Source organism: Motacilla alba, chromosome 1A (assembly GCF_015832195.1).
Source record: "Motacilla alba alba isolate MOTALB_02 chromosome 1A, Motacilla_alba_V1.0_pri, whole genome shotgun sequence".
NCBI lineage: Eukaryota > Metazoa > Chordata > Aves > Passeriformes > Motacillidae > Motacilla > Motacilla alba.
In genome coordinates this window covers 69,814,020-69,837,389 of record NC_052031.1, presented here as the reverse complement: position 1 = coordinate 69,837,389, position 23,370 = coordinate 69,814,020, and the positions used below count along the sequence as shown (strand labels likewise).

The 23,370-nt window shown below is 38.5% G+C and overlaps 1 protein-coding gene across 6 annotated transcripts in view; it reads right to left on the bottom strand.

Annotated features, from left to right (window-relative positions):
- The window catches only part of PIK3C2G (phosphatidylinositol-4-phosphate 3-kinase catalytic subunit type 2 gamma), a 203,685-nt gene that overhangs the window by 97,985 nt on the left and 82,330 nt on the right, over window positions 1-23,370 (bottom strand). For all 6 annotated transcript variants that reach the window (XM_038154909.1, XM_038154910.1, XM_038154913.1 and 3 more), the window contains 2 exons: window positions 13,622-13,715; window positions 12,006-12,100 (listed from right to left, as the gene is read on the bottom strand). In XM_038154909.1, coding sequence (XP_038010837.1) covers window positions 12,006-12,100; window positions 13,622-13,715 — 189 coding nt within the window. The remainder of the gene's footprint in view (window positions 1-12,005; window positions 12,101-13,621; window positions 13,716-23,370) is intronic.

Genomic DNA, 23,370 nt, shown 5'->3' with positions numbered 1-23,370 from the left:
CTAGTTCCATTTTTCTCTCAACAATATCTATCCTATTCCATGGCATTTTGAGGTCAGCATTTCTTGTCTCAAAGTTTACAAACAGATACAAACTATGTAAACTGTCAGGCTTTGAAAATTCTCTACAAATCCATTTCCCACAGGTAAGAACACCCTTTATCATTGATTTGATGGGTCCCTAGAACAAGAGGAGTTTCAAAAGACACGACCCAGTGACAGCCAGGCCTGTCATTTGGCCAGGAACTGAATAAGTGTGCAAGCAGCTGCTTTTCTAAGTTCTGTCACTTCTCTGTTCCAAGTGTCACTCTGCTCTGTCCCATCAGCCACGGAAACTGGAGGGCAGTTTCTGGCAAGCACTTCAAGCCAGGGCCCAGCTGTCACAGGAACAGCAAGTATTTCAAAATTCCTGTGATACAGATTAATTTGAGGGTAGGAACAAAGAATCCACATTACTCTTTACACTGATTAGACCATGTCTGGCAGAACTACCCTTGTGTATAAAATAAGAGATTGGGGGTTTGCCTGTGGCACTGCCTGGACAAAAATCTCTTATGAGTTTGCAGTGCACAAAATGTGAGGGCTCCATCCTCTGAAGGAACAGCTGAATATTTACCACTCTTTGGCTCCTAGCCCTGCAGGTTCTCAGGGAAGTTATGTCAGACAAAGCTCAGTCAGCCTCAGGATTTGTGGGAAGCAATCAAGCAGGAGTCTCCAGGGGCTTCTCCAAAAGGACACTTGATGTCTGTCTGTTTTCTAGAATGAGTAACTTCAAGACTGAGACATGTAGAGATCTTAGAGAGGTTACATTTCCAGGCACAAGGGTCTTTAAGGGAACATACAGCAATGTAGGAATCAAAATTACACTCTACAGGAAGGGTAGACTATCACAGGTTACACTTGGGAATAACGCTTTATTATGGAACTTATTCTAGATCTCCCAGTTCTCTTGGGAACTCACCTGAATCTAAAGTTAACTGCTCATAAAAAGTATCATTAGAACACAGCAGATCTCTGCTATTTACAGTACCAGTTATGTCTGCTCTCCTCTTGTTTTTCTGCACCCTTCCTTCTATAAAAATATTTTACTTGCTATCCTTTATTCCCTCAGTGATTACTCTTTGCTCCTTTGCCTGCTTATTTTTTATTTTATTTATAAAGCCTATTTTGTGTTGCTTCAATCAGTGCCACACTTTGCTGCAAACACTGGGAACACTGTGGCAATTCCCTCCTTTCCCAAGCCAGTGAACACTGCTCAGGCTTCTGTTCCTGGGAGAAGATTTGGGATCTTGGAGCAGAATAGACAGAGGTGTTTTCAGAGCAGGTGGAGGGAATTCCCAGCTTCAACCCACACTGCCAGAATCGTGCTGCTTTGCACATTACATCCTCTACCCACTTCCAAGGGAATCAGGATGAATCTTGGGAATGAAGTGGAAGGAGGCCTTGGGGGAACAGTTATTTCAATTTCACTGGATGACAGACTGTGAACAATTGCTGGGGGAGGCTGAACATGAAAACTGAGTACTTATGTAAGGGGAAAAAAAATACATTTTTTTAATCTACTTGGCTCTAAGCCTCGTTACACAAGCTAGAAAAATCAAGTGTAAAAAGCATAAAACAGGATTTTATCGAGAGTTATATTGAAGGTGGCTTTGCTGTTTACACTGAAGTATTTAAGAGTCACCCTTTATGTCCAAGGATTTGAATTCCACAAATCACTTACTAGATAAGGAAGGAAATTTCATTTTGTGAAAGAGGGAGGGTGCTGGTTTGAAAGGATCATCCACCTGTGTATGTGCCAGTGTTTCTCTATTCAAGTAAACACTAACTTTTATTACTGTGTTATATTACTATAATACCTATACTACCTCTAATACTGCCAAAAGACATTGGCTGTATTTCCACATCTGTTTATTCACACAACAGAACCCTCACCACTCTAGAGCTGCTCCACTGTGCTGTGCTTGCACAGCTTGCAAACACTTTTGATCCAGCAAGCACTCAGCCAGAATGTTATTTTTCTACTGCCCACCAAGACCCAGCCCCTGTTACCTCTTTATCAACTAAAAAAAAGATTTTTTTTGTCTTTAATATCTATTTTTCACTATGTATATATATTTATACAACTTTCTAGTAGTTCAACAAACTATCACCTCCCAAAACCATCACAAATTAGTTCTTTCTATCAAACACCAAAAAAACCTACCAACAGCCACTTCAAAATATCACTTCCATAATAAAAAACCAAAACAACCTTGAACCAGAAAAAATCATGAGTAGGAAAACAAAAAAAAGGAATGAATATGAACAAATTTGTATTCACCATTTAAAATATTCAGTGGAGGTAATTTGCACTAGCTCTTGAAAGACAGACAAATGAAAAACAATAGCTACTCCAGCACTGAGGCTTTGATCAAATTTACAAACAAATAATTTCCCATATATATGCTACCAGCAGTTTATGCCACTTAAAACCCACATGCTCCACTTCATAACACTTTCTTTTTAAAAAAAACTTCTTTTTAATTTTTTTTTCCTCGACATAAGGTTTTCCCTCAAGTAACAGCCAGCAGTGAACAGCAGCCAGGCAACACACTGCAGAGGAGAGATACCAATGGTATTTCCAAAAATTGCTATGCCTAAAAGATTGGTGTGTTTTCAAGGTGAGAAATAAGACAACCAAAATGAAAACCAAGAGAGGGAAAGAGAAACTTGAAAGAGAGAGTCATCACTTACAAGTGGATGATGGATGGGGATGGCTGAATGGTTTTTTCAAGAGCTGGGGCATCACTGGGTGGCTTAAAGCCTTGTTGAAGACTGGATTGTTAATTCTGTTGGTGATTGTAATTATGCCCTGTGTCTCCCTTGTCTGCTTGGATTTTTGCACCGGGCCCTGCAAAAATCCTTGTCAGCAGCGTTTGATGCTCAGATGCAAAAAGGGGCAAGCATGGAGGGGCTTGACAGCTGGCCTGCAAGCAAAGCTGAGTTAACAGAAGAAATAACAATTGATGATTTTCCAGTGTACCCATAGCAAGGAAGAAGACAAGGCTGTCAGCATGGAAACAGATAAGAAAAGATACATGAAAATCTTTGTAAGCTAAACTACGTGCATAAGCAGATGTGTGTACGTGCCTTATTGAAAACTTTTGCCAATTATATTGATGCTAATTGCTTTGCACCAATGAATACAATAAGTTATTGAGATGTAGTTAATGACTTAAGATCATGCTTTGTGAAGAGTATATAAGCTAGAGAACATGCAGAATAAAAACTTTTTTCTTCTTAGACCCTGATCACGTGTGTGTCTGTCATATCTGACCTAACGATGACAGAGTTGTAGCTGAAGTAACAAACTTTGCATCAGAGATTGTCTGAAAATGTGCATTGCCCATCCTCTGAGTTGGAAACATGCTGGTGACTTGCTTTAGAAAGGATGGGATGGTTTAAGCAATGGAGAGGGGAAGGTAAATTGTTCAAAAAACAGCTCAATGTGGCACTCGCTGGCTTACCTCAGCCACAAGTCTCTGCTTTGCCATCTCCAGGCACAAGCAGAAGAATTAGGACTTTTTGACATGCCATCTGAATGTTTCCACCGAAGCTCCATGTTTCTCTGAAAAGCTCTGATTTTTTAATGAACATTTTTAAAAATTCAGTGAAAAATTCCTTGCTGCTTTGCATTACTCTGTCAGCCACCCACCTTTGATGCAATATTGTGATAACTTATCTCTGAATGCCTTTACACAGGAATAAAGGCCTTTTGGAGGAAAATAAAAAATCAGTTCTTGTAGCCTGAATTTCTTTTTGAAACAAAAAATAATCTGCTGAACTTTCCTAAACAGTGTATTTGACAGACACCACAGAAAAAGCAAAAGGATAATTCAGCTGTCTTTTGACAGAGATGCCTATGGCTTGTGTGACCCACTGGGAAGGATTTTACAGGTTTTTTTACAGGATTTTTTTTTAGATTTGGATGGAATCTGAATTCTTTTTAGATTTACTGGTCGGTTTGTGTTGTTTAATTCAAAGGTCCAACATCATCAGTTCCAACCAGGTGGGCTCTTTGCCAAGAAAATCCTGAAGGAGACACTGTGAGACAAGGGTCCCTTGAATAATTCTCTTGTTTAAAAGGAGGTTATTACAACATCACAGCAACGTTGTTCAAGCAGAAGAGCCAAAACCAACCCATCTGACAGCTCTTTCTGTCCTCTCTCAAATGGTTTTTGATTTGGTCACCATCCAAATGACATCATTCTGATTGCAGACTAATATACCATTGAGTATGGGTGAGCATTCTGAAAGCAATTAACATTCAGGGAAATATTTTCAAACAGCAAAGGCTTTATGAGTTTAATCCTGAAATAATTATCATCTGCAAACACCTAAAAATACTGAATTATAATAATTCTGTTATCCTGACAAGACCTTTTATCAATCTTTACTGTCTCCTTCCCTAAAATATTACCTTTTATTCTACTTTATTTATTTATTTATTTTAAAATGTGTTAATAATTATATTTGGGGTTACATTAGGGAACTCTTTCCTAAGAAAAATTACCCGAAACTGGAGAAAAATTACAAAGTAATTTTCTGCTAAATCATGCCCTGATGTAACATATTCAACAATGTCTAATTCATGATTCTATTTCTTCTAATGTTTCAGTTATTTAGGCAAAGGCCCAAGGCCCAGTTTGCATGCTGATGGAGAGTGATGACTAAACCTAGAAATATGAACCACAGAAAAACACACAACTGACAGCAACATTAACCCCACCAATAACTCATTACATTGCACGTCCTGTAACCACTTGAAGCTTCTCTGGTTATTCATATTTTTCCTTGAAGTTCTCACTGCCAGGTTTAAGAAATGGGAATGATTTACAAAACTCCAGCCTGTGACCAACAGCCCAACTATGAATGAGTTCTGCAAACACATCAGTCCAAGGAAATCAGGGCCTGAACTGCATTTGTTCAAGTCACGAGGCAAAAAACTTTGTGTTCCAAGAAAAATGGATTGAAAACAACGCTCTGAAGTAGCTCAAGACAAATTCTGTCCAAAATTGGTTCAAACAGCTATAAACTTGCTAAGCTGGAAAGAATAAAAGACCTATAACAGAGCAAGACTTAGAAAATGCTTTACATAATGGGTTGCAATTTTGAAACATCTGCAGACTCATTTTGAGTACAGTAATTGCCATTTCTAGCAAAACAAAAGTTTCAAACAGAGGAAAGAAATGTAATTGTTTTTCTTCCAAATATTCCCAAAACGTAAAGCCTGAAAGTGAAATCATGAAATGCAACTAAATTAATATCTTTAGATGCTACATCTGAAAAATTTGTGATGAAGCATCTTCTCCCAGTATTTCACCTGAGCACTGAGAACCAGGAGCACCTGGGCTGCAGAGGCTGAATTTCACCAGTGAAACACAGCACCAGCTGCTCAGCTGGGAGGCACAGGAGATTCCCTCCAGGCTGTTCACTTTCCAACTGAGCCTTTGTCTCTCCAAAATCATTAGAATCTGCTTTGGGAAATTTGCATCATCCCTAAATTGCAGCTACTGTTATTTATGATTTGGACACCTCAGATCATTGAGGTTATCCACTCAGTATCGGCCTAGCCTAAAGAAAATTTCAGTGTAAAGAAACTGTTTCTAGTAGTTTTTTTACTTCTAGATTCAGGAATCTTTTTCTAGTAGTTTTCCACAATAAAAAAAAAAAATCAAAATAATTCCACATCCTTCACATTCATGACTGAAAATTACCCATGTGAAGTGACAGAGCTAGATGAACATTTTCTCAAAATTTTTCCTGACTTATTACTACTCTGGTTTACATCCCCAAATGCCCCTCTGGGACAAGCAAAGATGACATGAGGTAGCTACCAGGAGAGATTTTGGCTCCCTGTTTTGTTGTTGAAAGCAGCAACAATAACAGATTTTTAATGGGAAAATAAGGAAGAAAGGCACAGATGAAAGCTGTGTGTGACACCTGCACAGAACCCTGCTCTGAGTCCCTCTCTGTTCACCCAGGGGAGTCACTGCAGCCCATCACGACACACGAGAGCACCACAAGGCTCTGTGCAATCCTTCCCACAGGGCAGATCCAGGAGGCAAACCCATCTTTCATGTTCAGCTCCATTACTGGAGGGGTTAGGGCAGATAGGACTTGAAGCTCGCGGGGAGTTTTCTGGCATAGCTGAAAAACCAGATTTGTCAGCTCCAGAATTTTTAACTGCAGAAGGAGCCAAATGCAAAATAAATCAGACAAGCCGTGTGTGGAAAAACAATGCACTGAAAAACTTTTTCCTTAGTGCTACCTTATAAATCATGAAGCAGCTAGAAGAATTAAAGCTTTTCAGAACTCTGTCCTCTTTCCCAGTTTATCTTTGCAGTCCTAAGTAAGTTCACTTGCACACATACACAGTGGTGTGTTCTTTCATTACAGTAACCTGCACTAATAACTGGCACTTACAGACTTTTTATGCTTCACTGGCCAATGTTAATCCTCCCTGAATATGACTTTTGCCATGGAATTTCCTTTGCTCCAAAGGTGGGACACACACAGAGTTATCTTTCTGTTCTGTAACTTACTTAGTCCTGCTGAATATTTGCCTGCACCACTAAAATTAATGATGCTTCACTCCCTGCTCACGCTGATGTATGATCACCAGGGTACCTCACCTCTTCCCTTTTGTGCTTGCACAGGATTTGGAGAAACACCCAGCGTTCCTCGATTTCTGGACATTCAGGAACACATCCACTCTACTAAGAATCATTAAAATAATTAAAAACAGACACATACACACAACCATGTTATTTATGTCCTTTGTCAGTGACTCACCAGATTTTCTCATCCTCACCAAATTACAAAAAGGCATAACTTTGTGCTTTATTAATTTTTAAGCAGATTTCTTTTTTAAAAAAGCTGTAATTTTTAACAGTGTGGAAAAACTAACTCCCTCTTATATTTTAAATGTTAAAATGCCATACTTAGATTCTTTGTTAACCTTTCCCAGTCGTGTTTTCAATTTGATTTTTAAAATTCTTTGGAATTTATTTTCATTTTCCTTTTTGTTAGAATTTTGAAAGTTTAAAATGGGGTCTTGCCCCACAGTCCTCTAGTCCTCCAGCTGGCACCTCCTTTTCTCAATTCCAGCTGAGGTCAAAGCCAGTCCATTCCTCTGTCTTTAGAGACAGCAAAAAGTGATTCTAAAATACTAAGTTTGTTTTTTTTTACTTAAAATCTAAAATGTGTTAATTAAATGTAAGATGTGGTTTTGTTGATTTAAATATACCATTTTCTCACTAAGTCAGTAACTACTAAAGGTCAAACCCAACAGTTGTTGCTTCTTCACAACAATCTCTTTATTCCATTTGATATCATCTTTTTCTAACACTGGAGACTGAGAAAATGGAAAGTCTGTAAATTAGGAAACAAAATAATTATCTGTCTGTTGTACAAGGCAATAACCCCAGGCCCACACAGCTAATAATGAAGCACTCAGCACAGAAGTTGGCTGAATCATTATCTCACACAAATAATGCTCCAATGGTGGTATTTACTAGACCTTTAAGTAACTAAAGGAAAAAAAAAAAAAAGGTCACCAAATGATTGGTGTTACACAAACAAGAATTATGATTTCAGAACTAGGATCCCAAGGTGTGATCTATGGCTGAGGTTCTCTGCAGCCCAAAACATAATGATCACATCAAATTCTCTGAATTGCAGTGAAATTCACAATCACCACTAAGGTGAACCAAAAATATCCCTGGACTGGCTATTCCTACACAGGTTCAAAGTTACACATATGATTAAATTTTTTTTTTTTTTTTTTTTTTTTTTTTTTTTCATTCTGCTCAGTAAAAAGGACCAAATTAATGCAAAAAAACAAGAACAGGCATCTTTTGTGTTTACATTCATGTCATTTTAATGGGCTGGGGTTTTCAGCCTGCTCTGCACAGCTATTTGGGAAGGTCATTTCATAATTAGCAGACTCTATCACTTCTGTCAGAGAAGGATATAATAATGCAGGAAGAAAAAGATCTGGAGGATGGTCATCTGTTTAATGTTCAGATAATTAAGAGTGTTGGACAAATGATCTGTTTGATTTATTCCTTCTTTTGAACACTTAAAGTAAATTGTGGTTAACACAGACCAGTTCTGACAGTAAAAATATATTTCCTTTCAGAAAATATGAGGCAATTGTTCCAGTGCTGGAGTTCTGAGTGAAATATTGGTAATGATTTTGGAGAAGAAGGTATTGAGGTACAAACCTCCCAAGAGCAGAAAATGTAACTGGGGTCTTTTTAAACTTTTATATATTGGTATGTTCTTTTTGCTTCTTATAGCTCTTTTTCTGTATATATAGAAAAAAAATTATGTTCTAGCCATAAAATCAATAGTCTGATTCACATTGTTTCCAGTGTGCTGGATTCCACCTTTTTAATCTCACATTCTTACTTTTCTACAAGATGGGGGCTTGGAAAAGACAGAAGTCTGCTCCCTTTTCTCTTGTCAGTCAACCTGCAGTTCCGAAATGCCAAAAACTGGGAAAGTTCTCCAAAGTTCAAGTGACTTAGAAAGCAAGCTACTAAAGGATATTTTGTCTTCAGCAAGGTTTCCCCCTGACTTTGTCCTTTCCTTGAGCCAAGCAAACCAGATTACTGGAATTTACAAACACTCCCACTCTTCCATGACGATGGTGCTGCTCCTCAGCACCACCTTCAAGCAGCTGCCACAGACCCTGGAGGACATTTTCCCCTGTTATTCCATCTTCCTGTGGAAGGCAACCATCTGTGAAACATTCTCCTGGCCACCTGCTGCCCCAGCCAGCTGTTCTGACTCCACGCTGCAGCTGCCACCTGTGACAGCAGCTGAAAGCCAAAAACACTCAAGCAAGAGGGAAACCAACTGGCAAAAAGCCAGGTGGATTAAAGCTCCAGCACAAAAGCTGACAAAAACCCACCTGTGTGTGAAACATCAAGCAGCAAGGAGAAAAGCAGTGCCTTTCAGTGAGAAGAAGGGCCCAGAAGGGCTCAGCGGGTTTCTTTCCCCTCAAGCAACTTTCTGTGCTTTGCTAGAACCAGTTTAATGACTTGACACCTTGGCTCCAGGGAATGGGGAAACTTGCTCCAGCCTTCTTGCCTGCCAGGAGCTCTGGTGGGACTGGCATCAGAGAGAAGGTCTGGAAGGTGGTGGGATAATTCTCCATGGCTCATGGACATTGGGAAGTCCTGAAATAAGGCTAAAATGGGATTTAAGTGGTACACGAGTCCTGTGCTGGCACAGTATGCATGGGCAAATTTTAGTCTCCTTGGGAAGGTAGAAGTACCAGTGAGGAGGTAAAACACTGATGGATGCAGATGGCCCAGATTCCTCAAGAATTTAGAGAAGTGAAAAGACACAAATGATAAGAGAAAACTCAAGCACTCAAACAGGGTGTAAGATCCTCCTCATTCTCAATAGCAGAATTAATGGAACAAATCTGCAACAGATACAAGCAAAGAACAGACTGAAACCATCCTGACTGACAACAGCTGATGGTATGTCCCAAGAATGAAAATTCTCTCTGTTCTGTCCACCTTTGCCAGTTACTTCCTCATAAATTTAAAATAAAATCTTCAGACAAACTTATCACTGCTTGATGAAAAGAAATTAACAGTTTGCTATCCAACATTAATATTAAAGAAGTGATGAGATGGCACACCATTGTTGGATAGCTGCTTATCTCTGACCCGCAGGGAAATTGAGTCAATTTGAAATAATTGACATCTTATTCTAAATAGTATTTGTCATTAAAATAAATTATAGTGTCTACAGTCACCACTTTTTCTAGTAATTTCTAAATTTACAATAATATTGTAAAAACATGGATGTTCACATCAGCTGAATTTTCCCCTGTGGCTCTGCAACAACTTCAGCAGTTTTCTATGCTGCATTAGCCTTCTTTTCCAGGTTTTATTTTGGGCAGGTACAGTGTGCACATTGTTGTATTATTCAACAGCATTTTTATTGTAATGTCACTGATTACAATTAAAATAAACAAAAAACTTGTTATTATAGGGTTCCTTGATAGCTAATGTGGTAATGAAACAGAACGTGACACTTGAGAATAAAATGTAACCTAATCACATTTCTCAGAAGAAGTTATCTGAGTGTACATGCACACATGTTCTCCCCACATTATTAAATCACTGAACTTCTGTTAAAACTCTCTTTAGAAATAAGTGGAAGAAAACCTCTACTTTCCCTTACTTTTATAATGACTGAAATTCAATTTGTGAAAGAACTACTTTATTAATTATTTAAGACTTCATTAATAAAAGTCACAAAATTCCTGGTACGCTTTGTAAGCAGAATTTATGGGTTGGGAACCTGTCTTTTAAAATACAGAAGCAGGAATATGAGTAATTACATAAATTGCAATGTTAGGTAGAAAACAGTTTACAACTGAAGAACAGGGTGCAGCAGAGTAACCAAGAAAACCCTAAAGTCCAGATGGTGAATACAAGCACCAAATTTTAAGAGATGTTTGCCACATTTATGTTCTCAGTTTAGCTTGAAACATTATGAACTAAACACCTAAATAAAAGAGGTACCCAGCATGAACAGGGCTACTACCAGCTGAAAGGCAGAGAATACAGGGAGCCCTGAGAAACAACCCATCTGATGGGGATCTAGTTACCCTATACATAAAGCTGTGTATAAAATAAGTTTATTTCACCACTTTACACTGCACTATGTCAGATAAACATATATATTCAGGATGGAATAACTGCTCTGTATGACTCAAGGTTATAATATTAGACAGTTTGGGCAAAATTTGGGGAAAAATAGGGATTTGCACTGGGAAGTAGAGAGGAAGAAGACTGCAGACAGTCATTTTTCTTCTGAGAATAAGAGGGGAATTAAAACACAGGCAAACTAAGGATGTTCCCCTGTCCACTGAACTCTAGATATAATTTCTAATTTTACCAGCTCTGAGGGCATGTTTAAAACTCCAGACTGGATATTTTATATACAGTATGACTAAGTTTAATGTTAGTAGAAATTGTCTCAGGCGTATTTCAGGCACTGTCGAAAAATGGCTGGCTAAATGTGGTTCCTCTTTATTTGAAAGATATGCTCATTAAGCACATTAGCCTACCCATTCCAGTAAAACAAACACATTAATAATGCTGTTTTATCCCCACTAACACTTCCAGAGACCATGCAGGTACGAAAGTATTATTTATGCTCTTCCCAACCCCACACTTCATCAACCAAATGAATACATTTCAAATTGTGTTCTTTCCTTTGCAGGGAGGAAAGCTTTGGTTTAAGGGTTCTGAACCAGCTGAACTGTAAATAAAAGCTCAGCTCATCCATCATTACTAAAGATGGAAAAAAAAAACCACCCACCAAAACACCACACCAGAGTGATTTTCAGATCACAGGGCAGATGTTGAGACATCAAAATCCACATCCTTTCTCAGACAGCCTTGAGGTAACAGCACAGCAAACAGAATAATTCAATCATACAATAAGAGGACCCCTTATGTTGGAGGTAGGTGGTGAATGGTAATTTCTGCCAGGCCTGCTACATCTCCACAATCATGAAAAGGAACTGTTGGAAACTCTACCATCACAAGTCAGACTGATTTAAAAATGGCTAGGACATACATTTGGACACACACGGCAATTCTGACAGCTTCAGGGGAGTCACAAAAGCAGCTAGCCTCCTTTGAAAGCGAACCAGTTGTAAATTTTGGGGAAGGCAACTTTTGGCTCAAACAAAGAAAATGCTGAAAAACCAACTGGCAGAACTTCCCCCTTTTCCTCCTGCCTAGGGCCAGGATGAAGGCAGAGATAAGCAGGCCTTTTATACAAGTTACCCACACCCAGTGCTGAAAGGGAAGCAGCAAAACTTAGTTTTTTCTGTTGATTTTAAACCACAAGAGGGTTTATCACCAATGGAATCGTGGATAAAATTCACTATGACAGAAAATGACTGCAATGGCAAATGGTCTTACCAGTAAAGCTGATGGGCTACTTGGATGCTCTGAAGAGAACGATTCAGCAGGAGTGTCACCAGAGGGCTTTCAAGACTCCACTCAAACTTGAGCACCTAAATAGAAAAAATTATAATAAAAATCAATTTCGTGCAGGCTTTGGTGTCTTTTCTTTATAACAGAAAGCACCCAGTGCTTAGTTTGAAGAAAGCAATCAGACAATGGAGTTTGCTCTGGCAATGCAATGAGCAGAAAAGCTTCAGTTCCCAAGGATGTACCACCAGCTGTAAGACAGACAGACACCACCCTGATTCTGTGTTAGTATCCATATAAATATGCAGCTTGTCTCCCCTCACTTAAAACTATCGTTGTTATATTTAATTTTTTATCTGATTCTCTGGTTTGGAAAATAAACTTATTTTAGAACAGAAGCTGAGGAAGGGGAAAGGTCACAGCAGTTTGTGAATGCAGTAAAGCTGTGAAGGTTCTGCTGCCTCACAGTGGGGGATTACATGAGTTTATATTTATAAATGCATAGAGAGATGCCTATCTAGATAAGCAGATATCACAAACACAGAAAGAACCCCCGAGAAACTCTGCAGTGTGGACAGTGGGTCATCCATGTGCACAGTGCTACCAAGTGAGGGGATAAAGCTTCCAAAAGTTCCTGCTCAGCCCAACACAGGACCTATTCAATCACCAAGTGCTTTGGAAGCAGTGATGCCATAACTTGCAAGAGATTAATTTCCAGCGCAAAGCAATGTACATCTCTAAAGAGACAATTCCACACCAAATGTCCACTTCACTCTGTGTTGACAGTGCTTTGTGCTCAGTATACGTGCTATTAAAAACCCTGTGATTAAAAACTCAGATATTAAAAATTTTGTAGCAACAGCATTTCCTTACTCGACTGCAATGAAGCTCTCTCACTGGAGCAGAATTTCTCTTGTTCAGATGCACTTTTTACTTTCCTTTGTTACTTGAAAATACCTTCATGTGCTACCTATAAAAGCCCAACCAGAATGCCAAAACAATTCCATGCTCCTAAGGTGGAAACAGTCTCTCCCTCAGCCCTGTTTTTAACCACTCATTGTGTGGTGGTGTTTGTGGGTCCCAGGATGGGGGAAGAGATGAGGAATCTGACTCCATGTTTCTCAGAAGGCTGATTTATTATTTTATGATAATATATTATATTAAAAATGCTATACTAAAACTATACTAAAAGAAATAGAGAAAAGATACATCAGAAGGCGAGACAAGAATTAAGATGAATGAATAATAAAAACCCGTGACAGATCAGAGAGTCTGACACAGCTGGCTGTGATTGGTCATTAAGTAAAAACAATTCACACGAGACCAATCAAAGATGCACCTGTTGGTAAACAACCTCCAGACCACATTCCAAAACAAGCAGATAATTATAGTTTACATTTCTTTTCTGAGGCTTCTCAGCTTCTCAGGAGAAAAAAACCTGTAGAAGGGATTTTTCATAAAATATCACAGTGACACATTGCATCAGTTGACAAGACTCATTTCTCCCTCTTACAATGTCTTAACCAACCTGAAAGCATCAAAAATATTTAATGAAGTTATTGATCCGGACTGAAGGCTTCCTTGGCTATCAATTTCCTCCTTACCTGAACCAGCTGTGGGAGGTATTCTACCAATTCATCATTTGACACATTTTCTATTTGTTGGACTGCTGCCCTGCGAATATCTTGATCTGGAAAACTAGAGAAAAAACAAACAGGTATCATTAAGAGCTACCAGACCACTGCAACTCTCCTGAGCTCTCACTGATCTAAAATGTTAGAAAAACTGATTTTCTCTCAAAATGGAACAGGGGAAAAAAAATCAATTAATTTGCTTTATTGTAACAAGAAACACACCACAGATGACTTAATTGGATTGACTGCTACAGTGTCACACAGGGGAAAAAAACCCCAAAAAGCTGATCTTCAAATACCTTTTTGAATTTGAAATAGCACGTATTGTAATTTCCCAAAATATGATGCAAAGTACAGATCTCTTGCTGCTCTTTCTTACCTGAAATAGGAAATTTCTGAGCCATATGAACTTTCAACAGTCACTCAAAGACTTCATTTGTTCTGAGCAACAGTACAAAAGCTTTACATTTCCCATACAAAAAGGATTCATTTCAGATAATTTATTCCCAAATCAGCTCTTCTGTTTGCTGTCATAACACAATCAAAAACACTTTTTAAACAAAAGCAATTTTGAAATTGAAAACACGGGTTGGGTATTTTTAGGATTTTATTATGTGAAATTTGGTAAAAAAAATAACACCTCCCTGAGAAAGGCTCTAAGCCAGTAAAACAGACATTTCTGATGAGAAAATGTTTGAGAACTCAGCATAAGCCACATTCTCAACTAATTCTGGCTGAAACCAGGGTGGCTGTAAGCCTGGTATAGATTTTGTGATGGAGCTCTCATCATAAAAATGATAAAAGAGGAAAACACTGTGTGGCAGCAGTGATAATGCAAAAAAAAAAGGCTGGATAATACAGATGGTAAAAACATTTTCCTTTGGAAGAGAACGAAATTTTGATGTAACCTGATTGATCGAAACTGACTCTTAACAGAACATTTTATCTCTTCTAAGAGTAAAGGATAGAAAGTATACAGCGTCTCTTTTAATATTTGAAAGTCAAAAGAGAATCTTTTAAGGACTTTTTTTGGAAACAGAAAAACAATTTCTACCTTTTCATGTTTTGCAATTGTGACATTAATCATTAAAATTTGGGTTCCATGATCTCAGAGGTCTTTTCCAACCTCAGTGATTCTATGATTTTGTACACAGGGAATTTCACATCCACACAAGTTGCCAAGATTGGTTCAAATTTGGCTGACTTGCTGTGGTTCTGTTTTAACAAGGAAAGGAACAGATGTGCTCTTCTATGTGTGTCTGCTATGTGGTGTCACCCTTTTTTGTGTACCGGTACCTGCATGTTGGCCATTGCCACCCAAAGAATATTTTCTGTCTTCTCCTGAAGCAGACTGGAAATGTTCCTGGAGACCTTTCAGTTACCAGGGGTGCAAGAAGGGTCAGCTCTGGCCAAGGGGCAGAAATGTCTTCAAACAGCACCACGGTCAACTGGACATTGCTCAGAAGAGCTGGTGGGCTTTGATCCAGTTCCCTGAGGGTGAGCACCTGCCCCACAAAAAGCAGAGAATTCCTACCCTATGAACTGATATGGCCATTAGGCTCTTGGGAGAGATCTCTGATGTGGCAGTCTAGGCACACAAAAAAAAAGAAAAAAATGATGACTAAAGGACAAGGGTTATCCTGTCAATTCACCCTGAGGAAAGTCCTTTGAAATCAGACCCTTCATGCACAGCAGGAGATGTCACAGGCCAACAGTGTCACTGCTTCAAGAGCTCAGCACAAAACCAGACTGCTCTCTGCCCACCTTCCCACCCAGCACCTTTTGCCAATAATACAGAAATAAAACCTGAAGTGAAACAGAGGAGGCAGTACCATATCTGCAGCAATGACTGCTTGTTGCTATCAAGATAAAAAGAGAAGAAATCGGAAAGCTTGGTGCTCAGCAGCATAATGGCACCTGCTGCTTGAATCTTGAGCTTCTAAGGTCAATAAAATCAGCTGAAGCAGAGCAGTATGTACACTTTGATCAGAGAATTAACTAGAGGCCATCTAATAAAAATGGGGATATTTTGATTAGAAAGAAAAAAAAAAAACAACATGGAAAGTTGGACTCAAAAAAAAAAGGGGTTTTCTGTCACATTTACATTTTCTGAAAAATCCCTTTGCCCAGGATTTTTCTCCTGGGAAGCTGAGAAGCCCCAGAGAAAAAGGAAAGCAATAGTTATCTGTTTTGCTCCTTTGGAATGTGTTTGGAAATGGTTTACTACAGGTGATTGTTCCATTGGATTCTGGTGTGAGTTGTTTTCACTCTTTGGCCAGTCAGGGCCAAGTTGTGTTGGGACTCTGGATAGAGTCATGAGTTTTCATTATTATATTTTCAGCCTTCTCTAAGTATCCTTTCTGTATTCTTTAGTATAGTTTACTTTAGTATTCTTTAATATCATATAGTATCATAATAAATTAGCCTTTTGAAAACATGAAGTCAGATTCATCATTCCTTCCTTCCATCATCTGGGGGCAACCCAAATACAACAGTTTTCAACCATTTACACAACCATTTCAACTTGTAACACTTTCCAGCATCCTTTGCCAATGTGACTCAGGTCTGGTTTTACTATTTTGTTTTTCTGTTATGGCATATATTGAATGATGCTTCTAATATGGTTTATAATTCTTTGTATAATGCTGAGAGGGCCTCGATGGGGAGAGGAGGAATGCATCATAAATAAAATATCATCCTAGGCCCAAATTAGATCTTTGCAAGGCTTATTTTTTTTTTTTACTTATTCATTCTAGGCAACCTATTAGGAATGAGAAGTTGTGACTTTAATATTCACATAGCTACTTAGAACAAAACATATTTGAAGGAGACCTTTATATTAAACAAAATAATCCCTTCCATATCATCCTATTTTCTAATTATGCAATTGCTCCAAAGGGCTGTGTGCCAAGCATGTGCAGATAATATGGAAATGAGTCTTTCCTTTCCCCTTCTTGCCTAGTTCAACAGGCTACTGAACAGTGAAAATACCCTCTACACAGGCACAAGGCCAGGCAGAAAAATGTTATTAATTAGTTACAGCTTGTCCTTACCAGCAGCCAAGATCTGAACTCATGCAACGATATGAAAACAGAAACTCCTATTTTTTTTTCCCAGCTAGACAAAGAACAAGAAAATTATTTTAATCCCAAACTTTCCAGAAAATTCAGCAGCTAACATCTGATTTATTTAGAATTGATTTGTTTTAAGTCAAAACCAGGGCTATGTGTAAGTCACCAGAAGCAGTGCCAGGAGAGGTGATTGGGCAATGACAGGCACTGTGGTGAAATACCTGCAGGCTGGGTTTCCTGTTCCTGAAATACCTTCAGGAAACATGGCTCTTCTCATTCTTCTTCAATGAGATTTTGGTAATTTGTTGGTTTTGGTGACTAAACTTTTTCCTTCAGCTTGTAAATCTTGAGGTCAGCTTGAGGCTTAGCTCAGTCTTTTGAACAGAATGGACAATTAGCCTGTTTTTTTAACTCCCTGACAATTTGTTAATCCCTAGATTCAATATCCATTGCTTTTTTTTGAATTTCAGTGTTGTTCAGGGCCACAGGTACAATACTGAATTTGTATTTAAATATTGTACACAGGCACAATATTTAATTCTATTGGTTTTCCCCCTGACATTTGTATTTGAGCAAACATTTAACAGCCTCAGAAACACTGGGGTTACAGCAAACTCTAATGACTTCCACTAGTATTACACGGTGCTTATGCTATTCACACTTGCATACACCAGTTTATCTGCTAGAAGTCAATAAAAAGGGACATTTTAGAAGCAGATCTGAATTAAAAAATCCCTTCACATGCCTGGAAACTGTGCCATCTTGTTGTCTGGTACTTCATTAGGGCTAGAAAAGGGTTTTGTTTTTTTTTTCCCAGTGAATAATCTTGCAAATGTTTGAGTTGCATCACATCTGAATTTAGTCATCCATAAATTAATCTTGATTAGAGGAAAAAATTAATTGATTTTTTGACTCTAACTCAATGCAAGAGAAATCACTTCAGGCCTAAGAAAAAGAGCTTTATAGTTTGGCTATTAGAAGAGAGCTGATTTCCAGGGCTTGCTGCAATGAATATGCAATTATTTGTTTACACATGCTGAAAACTCTGAAAGCAGAGAAGTGAGAACTCTATCACAACAAATCCAATATTCCAGCCTTTAAGGGGACATTCCTCAGAAAGAGGAGCTCATCTGTAGCACAGTCTGTCTACATCAGATCAATTTTTGGCTTTGAAGTGACAGAATTCCTGACATGTGGCCTCTGACTGTGGCTTCAGAGAGGCAGGACCTTCAAGGACTCCTCTTCCCAGCTGCTTTATGGTTGTCACCAAAATATATGAGAATTTAGCTAAAAAAAAGCCCAGCTTAAAATGAAATCTTTTAACAATGCTTATAAGATTATTTTGTTGTATCATTTCAAAATGGTAGCTGTCATCCAGGTGTAGGTTTCCACTCACTTATAGTTGTTTGTTTTCTTTTTTTTCCATTCAACAAACAACTTATTGGTCAAGAAATACTTCACTGAATAGAACCACTGTGTTGTGATTCTGGTCTCTGTGACTAGAACCCAAATGTTCCCCATTTATTTGCCTGGCTGCACTGTAATATCTTGCACCTTTCTTCTTTTGGCCAATTTAACTGTTCTCTCTTAAGGCAATGAGTACTCCACAACAGAGATCATGGCTTCTTACGTATTTGTTCCAGGCTTACACACATCAGAAACATCACAGGCTCGACCAAAAAATAAACAATATGTAAATTATAGTTGTTTAGTCCTCAGCTACAGGTGACACTGTGCAGGACTTCAAATGTCCCCTTCCCAGCCTGTTTCAAAATTTGGATTCTCCTTAAGTCATGAAACTGTTTTCCCCTCATTAAACACTCACCTGCTTAAACACAACACCCTTTTTGCAGTTTTGTTCTCTGCATGATGCCAGTGACTGACAGCCACCTGTTTTTTACTTCCAAGTAGATTATTAGATCTCCCTTGAGACTGTAAGATGTTTTTGTGACAGCTGAGTTTTGAGCTGGGTGAGCACAAATTGCAATTTGGTTTAGAAATAAGGAAAACTTTCAGTCTTTGATTATTTTCATACAGATAGTCAGTCAGGGGCTATTTGTCTAGCTGTACCTTTCAGCTAAATCAGATTCAAACAGAAAACTAAGTACTGCTGAGGACTCCTGTGGATCTGTGAAATTCTCCTGAGATTTTAGCATCTGCCAGCGGTGAGCTGACTGTAAATGAGGAAAAGATGTGCATTTCATTTTTAACAGTTTTACTATTCTAATTTTATTGTGCTGCCTCAAATAGCCCTGTGCTGGAATACATTTGTCAGGTAAGTGAAACTGCTCAGTTCTCGACATTTTCTGGGACATGATGATCTCTGAAGAGAACAATGTAGCCTTTCACAGGCATTTTTTAAGGTAGGGGCTTGTATCATGCCACTTATCTCTGCATTTCCCTTCACATTTTAAGTTCTTTTGCATTTTCAAAAAAAGAAAAAACTTCAGTCCATGAAACAAGGGCAGAAACAAGGGAAGCTGAACTAGCAAACCTGTTGGAATGAGGATACCAACTGAGAAAAAAACCCCTAGGATTAATAAAGGGTATCATGCCAATAATAGACAGGGAAGTTTTGTGAGGCAGTTTAAGTATTTTTAAAAGCAATTAGACAGGAAGAGGGAAGAAATTACTAGAATAATGATTAAGGTGTGTAGTTTTAGCTCACAGATAGGGTAAGCAGGACTTTCTGTTTGTGATTTTTTTCATTCTTTTGAGGACTTCTAAAGAAAACACTGTGTGAGCGTATGAAGGTAAGGACTAAAGGAAAGTACAGAAAGATAACAAATACCATCAATAAAAAGGACCCTGCATTTTCATAATCTTTCTTCTTTTTTAAGAGAAAATTCACTCTTCATTGTGAGAGGTCACATGAACCATTCCCAAACCCACTCATTGCAAAGGTCATGGTCATATTCACTCATTTTTCTTTGGCTATTGATTGGCAGATGGATCTGTTGAATTTACTCACAGAAAATTTACTTTCAGTGATGCTCTACAGTGATTTTCTACAAGAAATTCTGACTGAAACAACTAAGAATAAGTTTAAGATGTCATGGAGACCATATGGTGAACCATATCCTACGACAAGAATAGGAAAAAATTAAGAAAAAGAAGTTTCCATTTGAAACCTGTATGATCTAGAAGGTTCTTCCCACCCTAGAGACAAACTTCTCTGTTACATTAAAACTGAAGATTAAACCATGGAAAACACGATTATTTTGATTAAGCTTCCTGACTAGAGTGCACATTTATGCACAGAAAACATGCAGTATTATACACAGTTGTCCATTTGTCCTACTACAGCATTCTGCTGCAGGACCCTCGTGTTTACTGGCAAGAAAGCTAAAAATGGTTAAAAGCAGTTAAAAAAATAAAGAATTAATCACGTGCCACTGCTTAAAAAGGCTTGTCTGTTCCTAGCAATGCATGCATCACCATCTAAGTTATCACTAAATTTCATGTACATTAAGAATATGCAGTTTTAAAGCTTTATCAGTAACATGTTCTGTACATCAAAGTATCAAATTAATTGTGGAGTGTTGCTTTCTTATCTTATTTCTTTGCCTAAGCCTGTGTTTGCTCTCCATGTTGATGCATAACTACAGCCAAGGAACAAGATGCAAACAGGCAAGGTATGCTCTACTGCTCTCTGGTTTATAAATACTCTGCTGTATTTATAAATACTCCATTGTGAGCTCCAAGGGAACATCTTAAATTCTCCTTTTATTGAAACAGTGACAATCTGATTCAAAAATTCTACATCTGTTTGGTTTTCAAAGATATAAGAACAAAATTTGTCTTCAAGGTATCACATTTTATTTTAATTATTGGTTAGATATCTGAACCTCTGAGATGCAATAGCCACTCTGCTACATAAAGTGAGAATCAAGAATAATACTGTGACAGTCACAGGCTGAGGGATACTATAACCAAAACTCTGCCTGACACTGATTTGGCACATGATTTTAAAGGAATGTCCTTTCCTGTGCAGTTGCCCTGACAGAATTAGAATTCAACAAGAAGTTTCCAAGAAAAAATTTAAGCCTAACAGGGAGGTTGCATCTTCACCTCCACAAGCTTCTTCAAAAAGTTCTCTCTGCAAAATGGCTGCAGCCGTGCCCTATGCTGGAAAAAAGACTTACATTCCATGGCTGTTTCCTGATTCTAGCTGAATTTCCTCATTCCCACCCATGACACCTCACAGGGCTGCAAGCGTACTCTAAATGGGCCAGAAAAAAAAAAAATAAATAAAAGAAGCTGAAAAAGACATTTGCTGGTTTGGTTAATGAATGTGCTTGGACTTTGCAGTAATTTGAATAGCAAGATACACTGACTAAAAATTCCCAACTATGGTTGTTCTAAACATACACAGAACATTGGCCTGCTAGCAACACACCATAAATGATGGCATTGCCAACCCTGCCCTTGGTTTCTTTCTGTCATCAAGGAAATTCTCTGAGTAAAGGAGTGCACTGGTGTTATTTCCCCAGATACAGCTGTAGAAAGATCTAACTCACTAAAGCTTGGCTTTTCACCCAACTCAATCAGTGAAATCAACAGCAAAATGCACAAGGCACCGAGAAGCTGCTCTGAGTAGGAGGGACCCTCTCCATAACTTCTGCCTTAGGGATAATTTAATACTTCAGACAACAGCTGATAACCATCCTTCCCTGAAATTAGAGGTAAGAGTGTAAAATCTTTTTTCTTCACTTCCCCCTCCCATCCTCTCCATCGCATCTTTATTGATTAAAGACACATTAATGGTTTTTTTAATTCCTTTTTTTAAGCATTGGCTTCTAAGGCTCTAAGAAACAATGCACTTGCTCTGAGTACTGGATTCAAGGTTGCAGCTAAATTTATCTGTGAAATGTACCGTGATTGTGTTTTCCATTTATGAAAGTTCTTCCTTCCCACTGCATAAATGAGCATGTTATCATTTGCCTGCCTTGAGGGTTGCCTGCAAAGTGGAAGAGCATAAGCAAGAGAGACACACTCAAAGAACAGGAAACATCTATTAAAGGGTATGTTTAACTGTGAGGTGAACAAAACTTAGAAATTTCAGAAAGCTGCAAAGAGCTTTCCAGTTCAGGTTCCTGATAATAGGGCTTGATCTCTTGGACTCTGCTGCCTCTCCCTAAGCTCTGTGGTGCTGCCTTCTGTGTCAGGAAGCATCTCCAATGGTTTTCATTTCTCTGTCCTCACCACTGGGTTTGAGTTTAATCAGCAGGACAGATGCTGCTTTTTTTTTTGCTCTGAGAAGAAGGATCATTTAGGGTTCCCAAGCCAAGGCTTGCAGAAGTGACAGTGATTTTGAGAATTCTTTTTAAAGAGTGAGCACGTGCCTGCAGCACAGATTCAGGTTCTCCTAAAGACACTGCAAACTCAAGCTCCACCAAAGAAAGCATCCAGCATCTGGAGTGACTGGAAGCTCTTAGTCTCTTTTATGGTATCAATAAATTGTGGTGCACAGAAATAATGCAGCATAAAGCTAAGCTGCAGATCTCGCTTTAGCATTGTAAGCTGAATATTTATGCAGAATCAATTTTACTTTGGAAAAAATCACAGAAGAAAAATGCAAGAGGGCTCTTGCAACAACAACAACAACAAAAAAAATCTGTCTGAGGAAGTCTCTGAGCTGCAGAACACTGAGAGCTGGGAGAGTAGCCGTGTCACATGTTTGGCCAATTTTCACTGTGTTCCCTGGGTTGCTGCTGTTGGTCACCACTGGAAACAGGATGCACTACACTGTCTTTTGGGCTGATTTAGTGCAGTTGCTCCCGTCACAAATTCTTGTAGACAAAAATCAGCTCTAATTCAATTTCCTTACCCATGGTTTGATAGTGATGGTAACAGAAGTCCTTAAAATAGACATGAATACATGGAGAGAATTTATTTTATATTCTGCTCGTGTTTTGTATGAACTTGGATCTTTCAGCCGTGTCTTAGCAATCACAAGGAATCAGAGAGCTGTTTCCTGGATGATAGAATGAGGAACTGAGTTGATGAGTTGTCAATGCCAAACATAAAACAGGATAGAGTTGAATGAATGTTCAAAACCAACTCAGTTAAAGAGCCTGTGATCCAAAATCAGGGAGGGTAAGGGGGAAGGAAGGTTGGACCCTAGCCAGTGTTACTGTACTTTTTCAAAATGATAGAAAACTGAGAAATAGAGAACTAAGAGAAGAAACCTCAGAAATCCATTTATATGGAAAGCACTGCTCTCCTTCAACCCACTCTCTCAATTTGCACGTATCCAAGTGTCTCAGCAGTTACATCAGCGACCCAGACAGTTTTGAAACGAGGCATCCTTAAGGAAATGTAATCTCTGTGTTTCTGAAGGTTAGCTTCCCAGCTGTTCATGCACCAACGAGATATTGTGGATATAAGAAGGACAGACTTTTTTTTTTCCTAAGAGGATTTGCAAAACTTCTTTCTGCAGTATTACCATGAAGCAAAAAAAAAAAACAAACAAAAAAAACCAAAAAAAAACCTGGATTGATATTATCTTCTGTGAGAAACTAAAGGGACAAGCCAGCTCAGATCCTGATCAAGAGAGAAGTACTTGTTCTTTGGCACAACTTCAGGTGCCAGCCACTCCCCATGGTGGCACAAGAGGGACAAAGTGATGACATTTTCCCCTCCTCT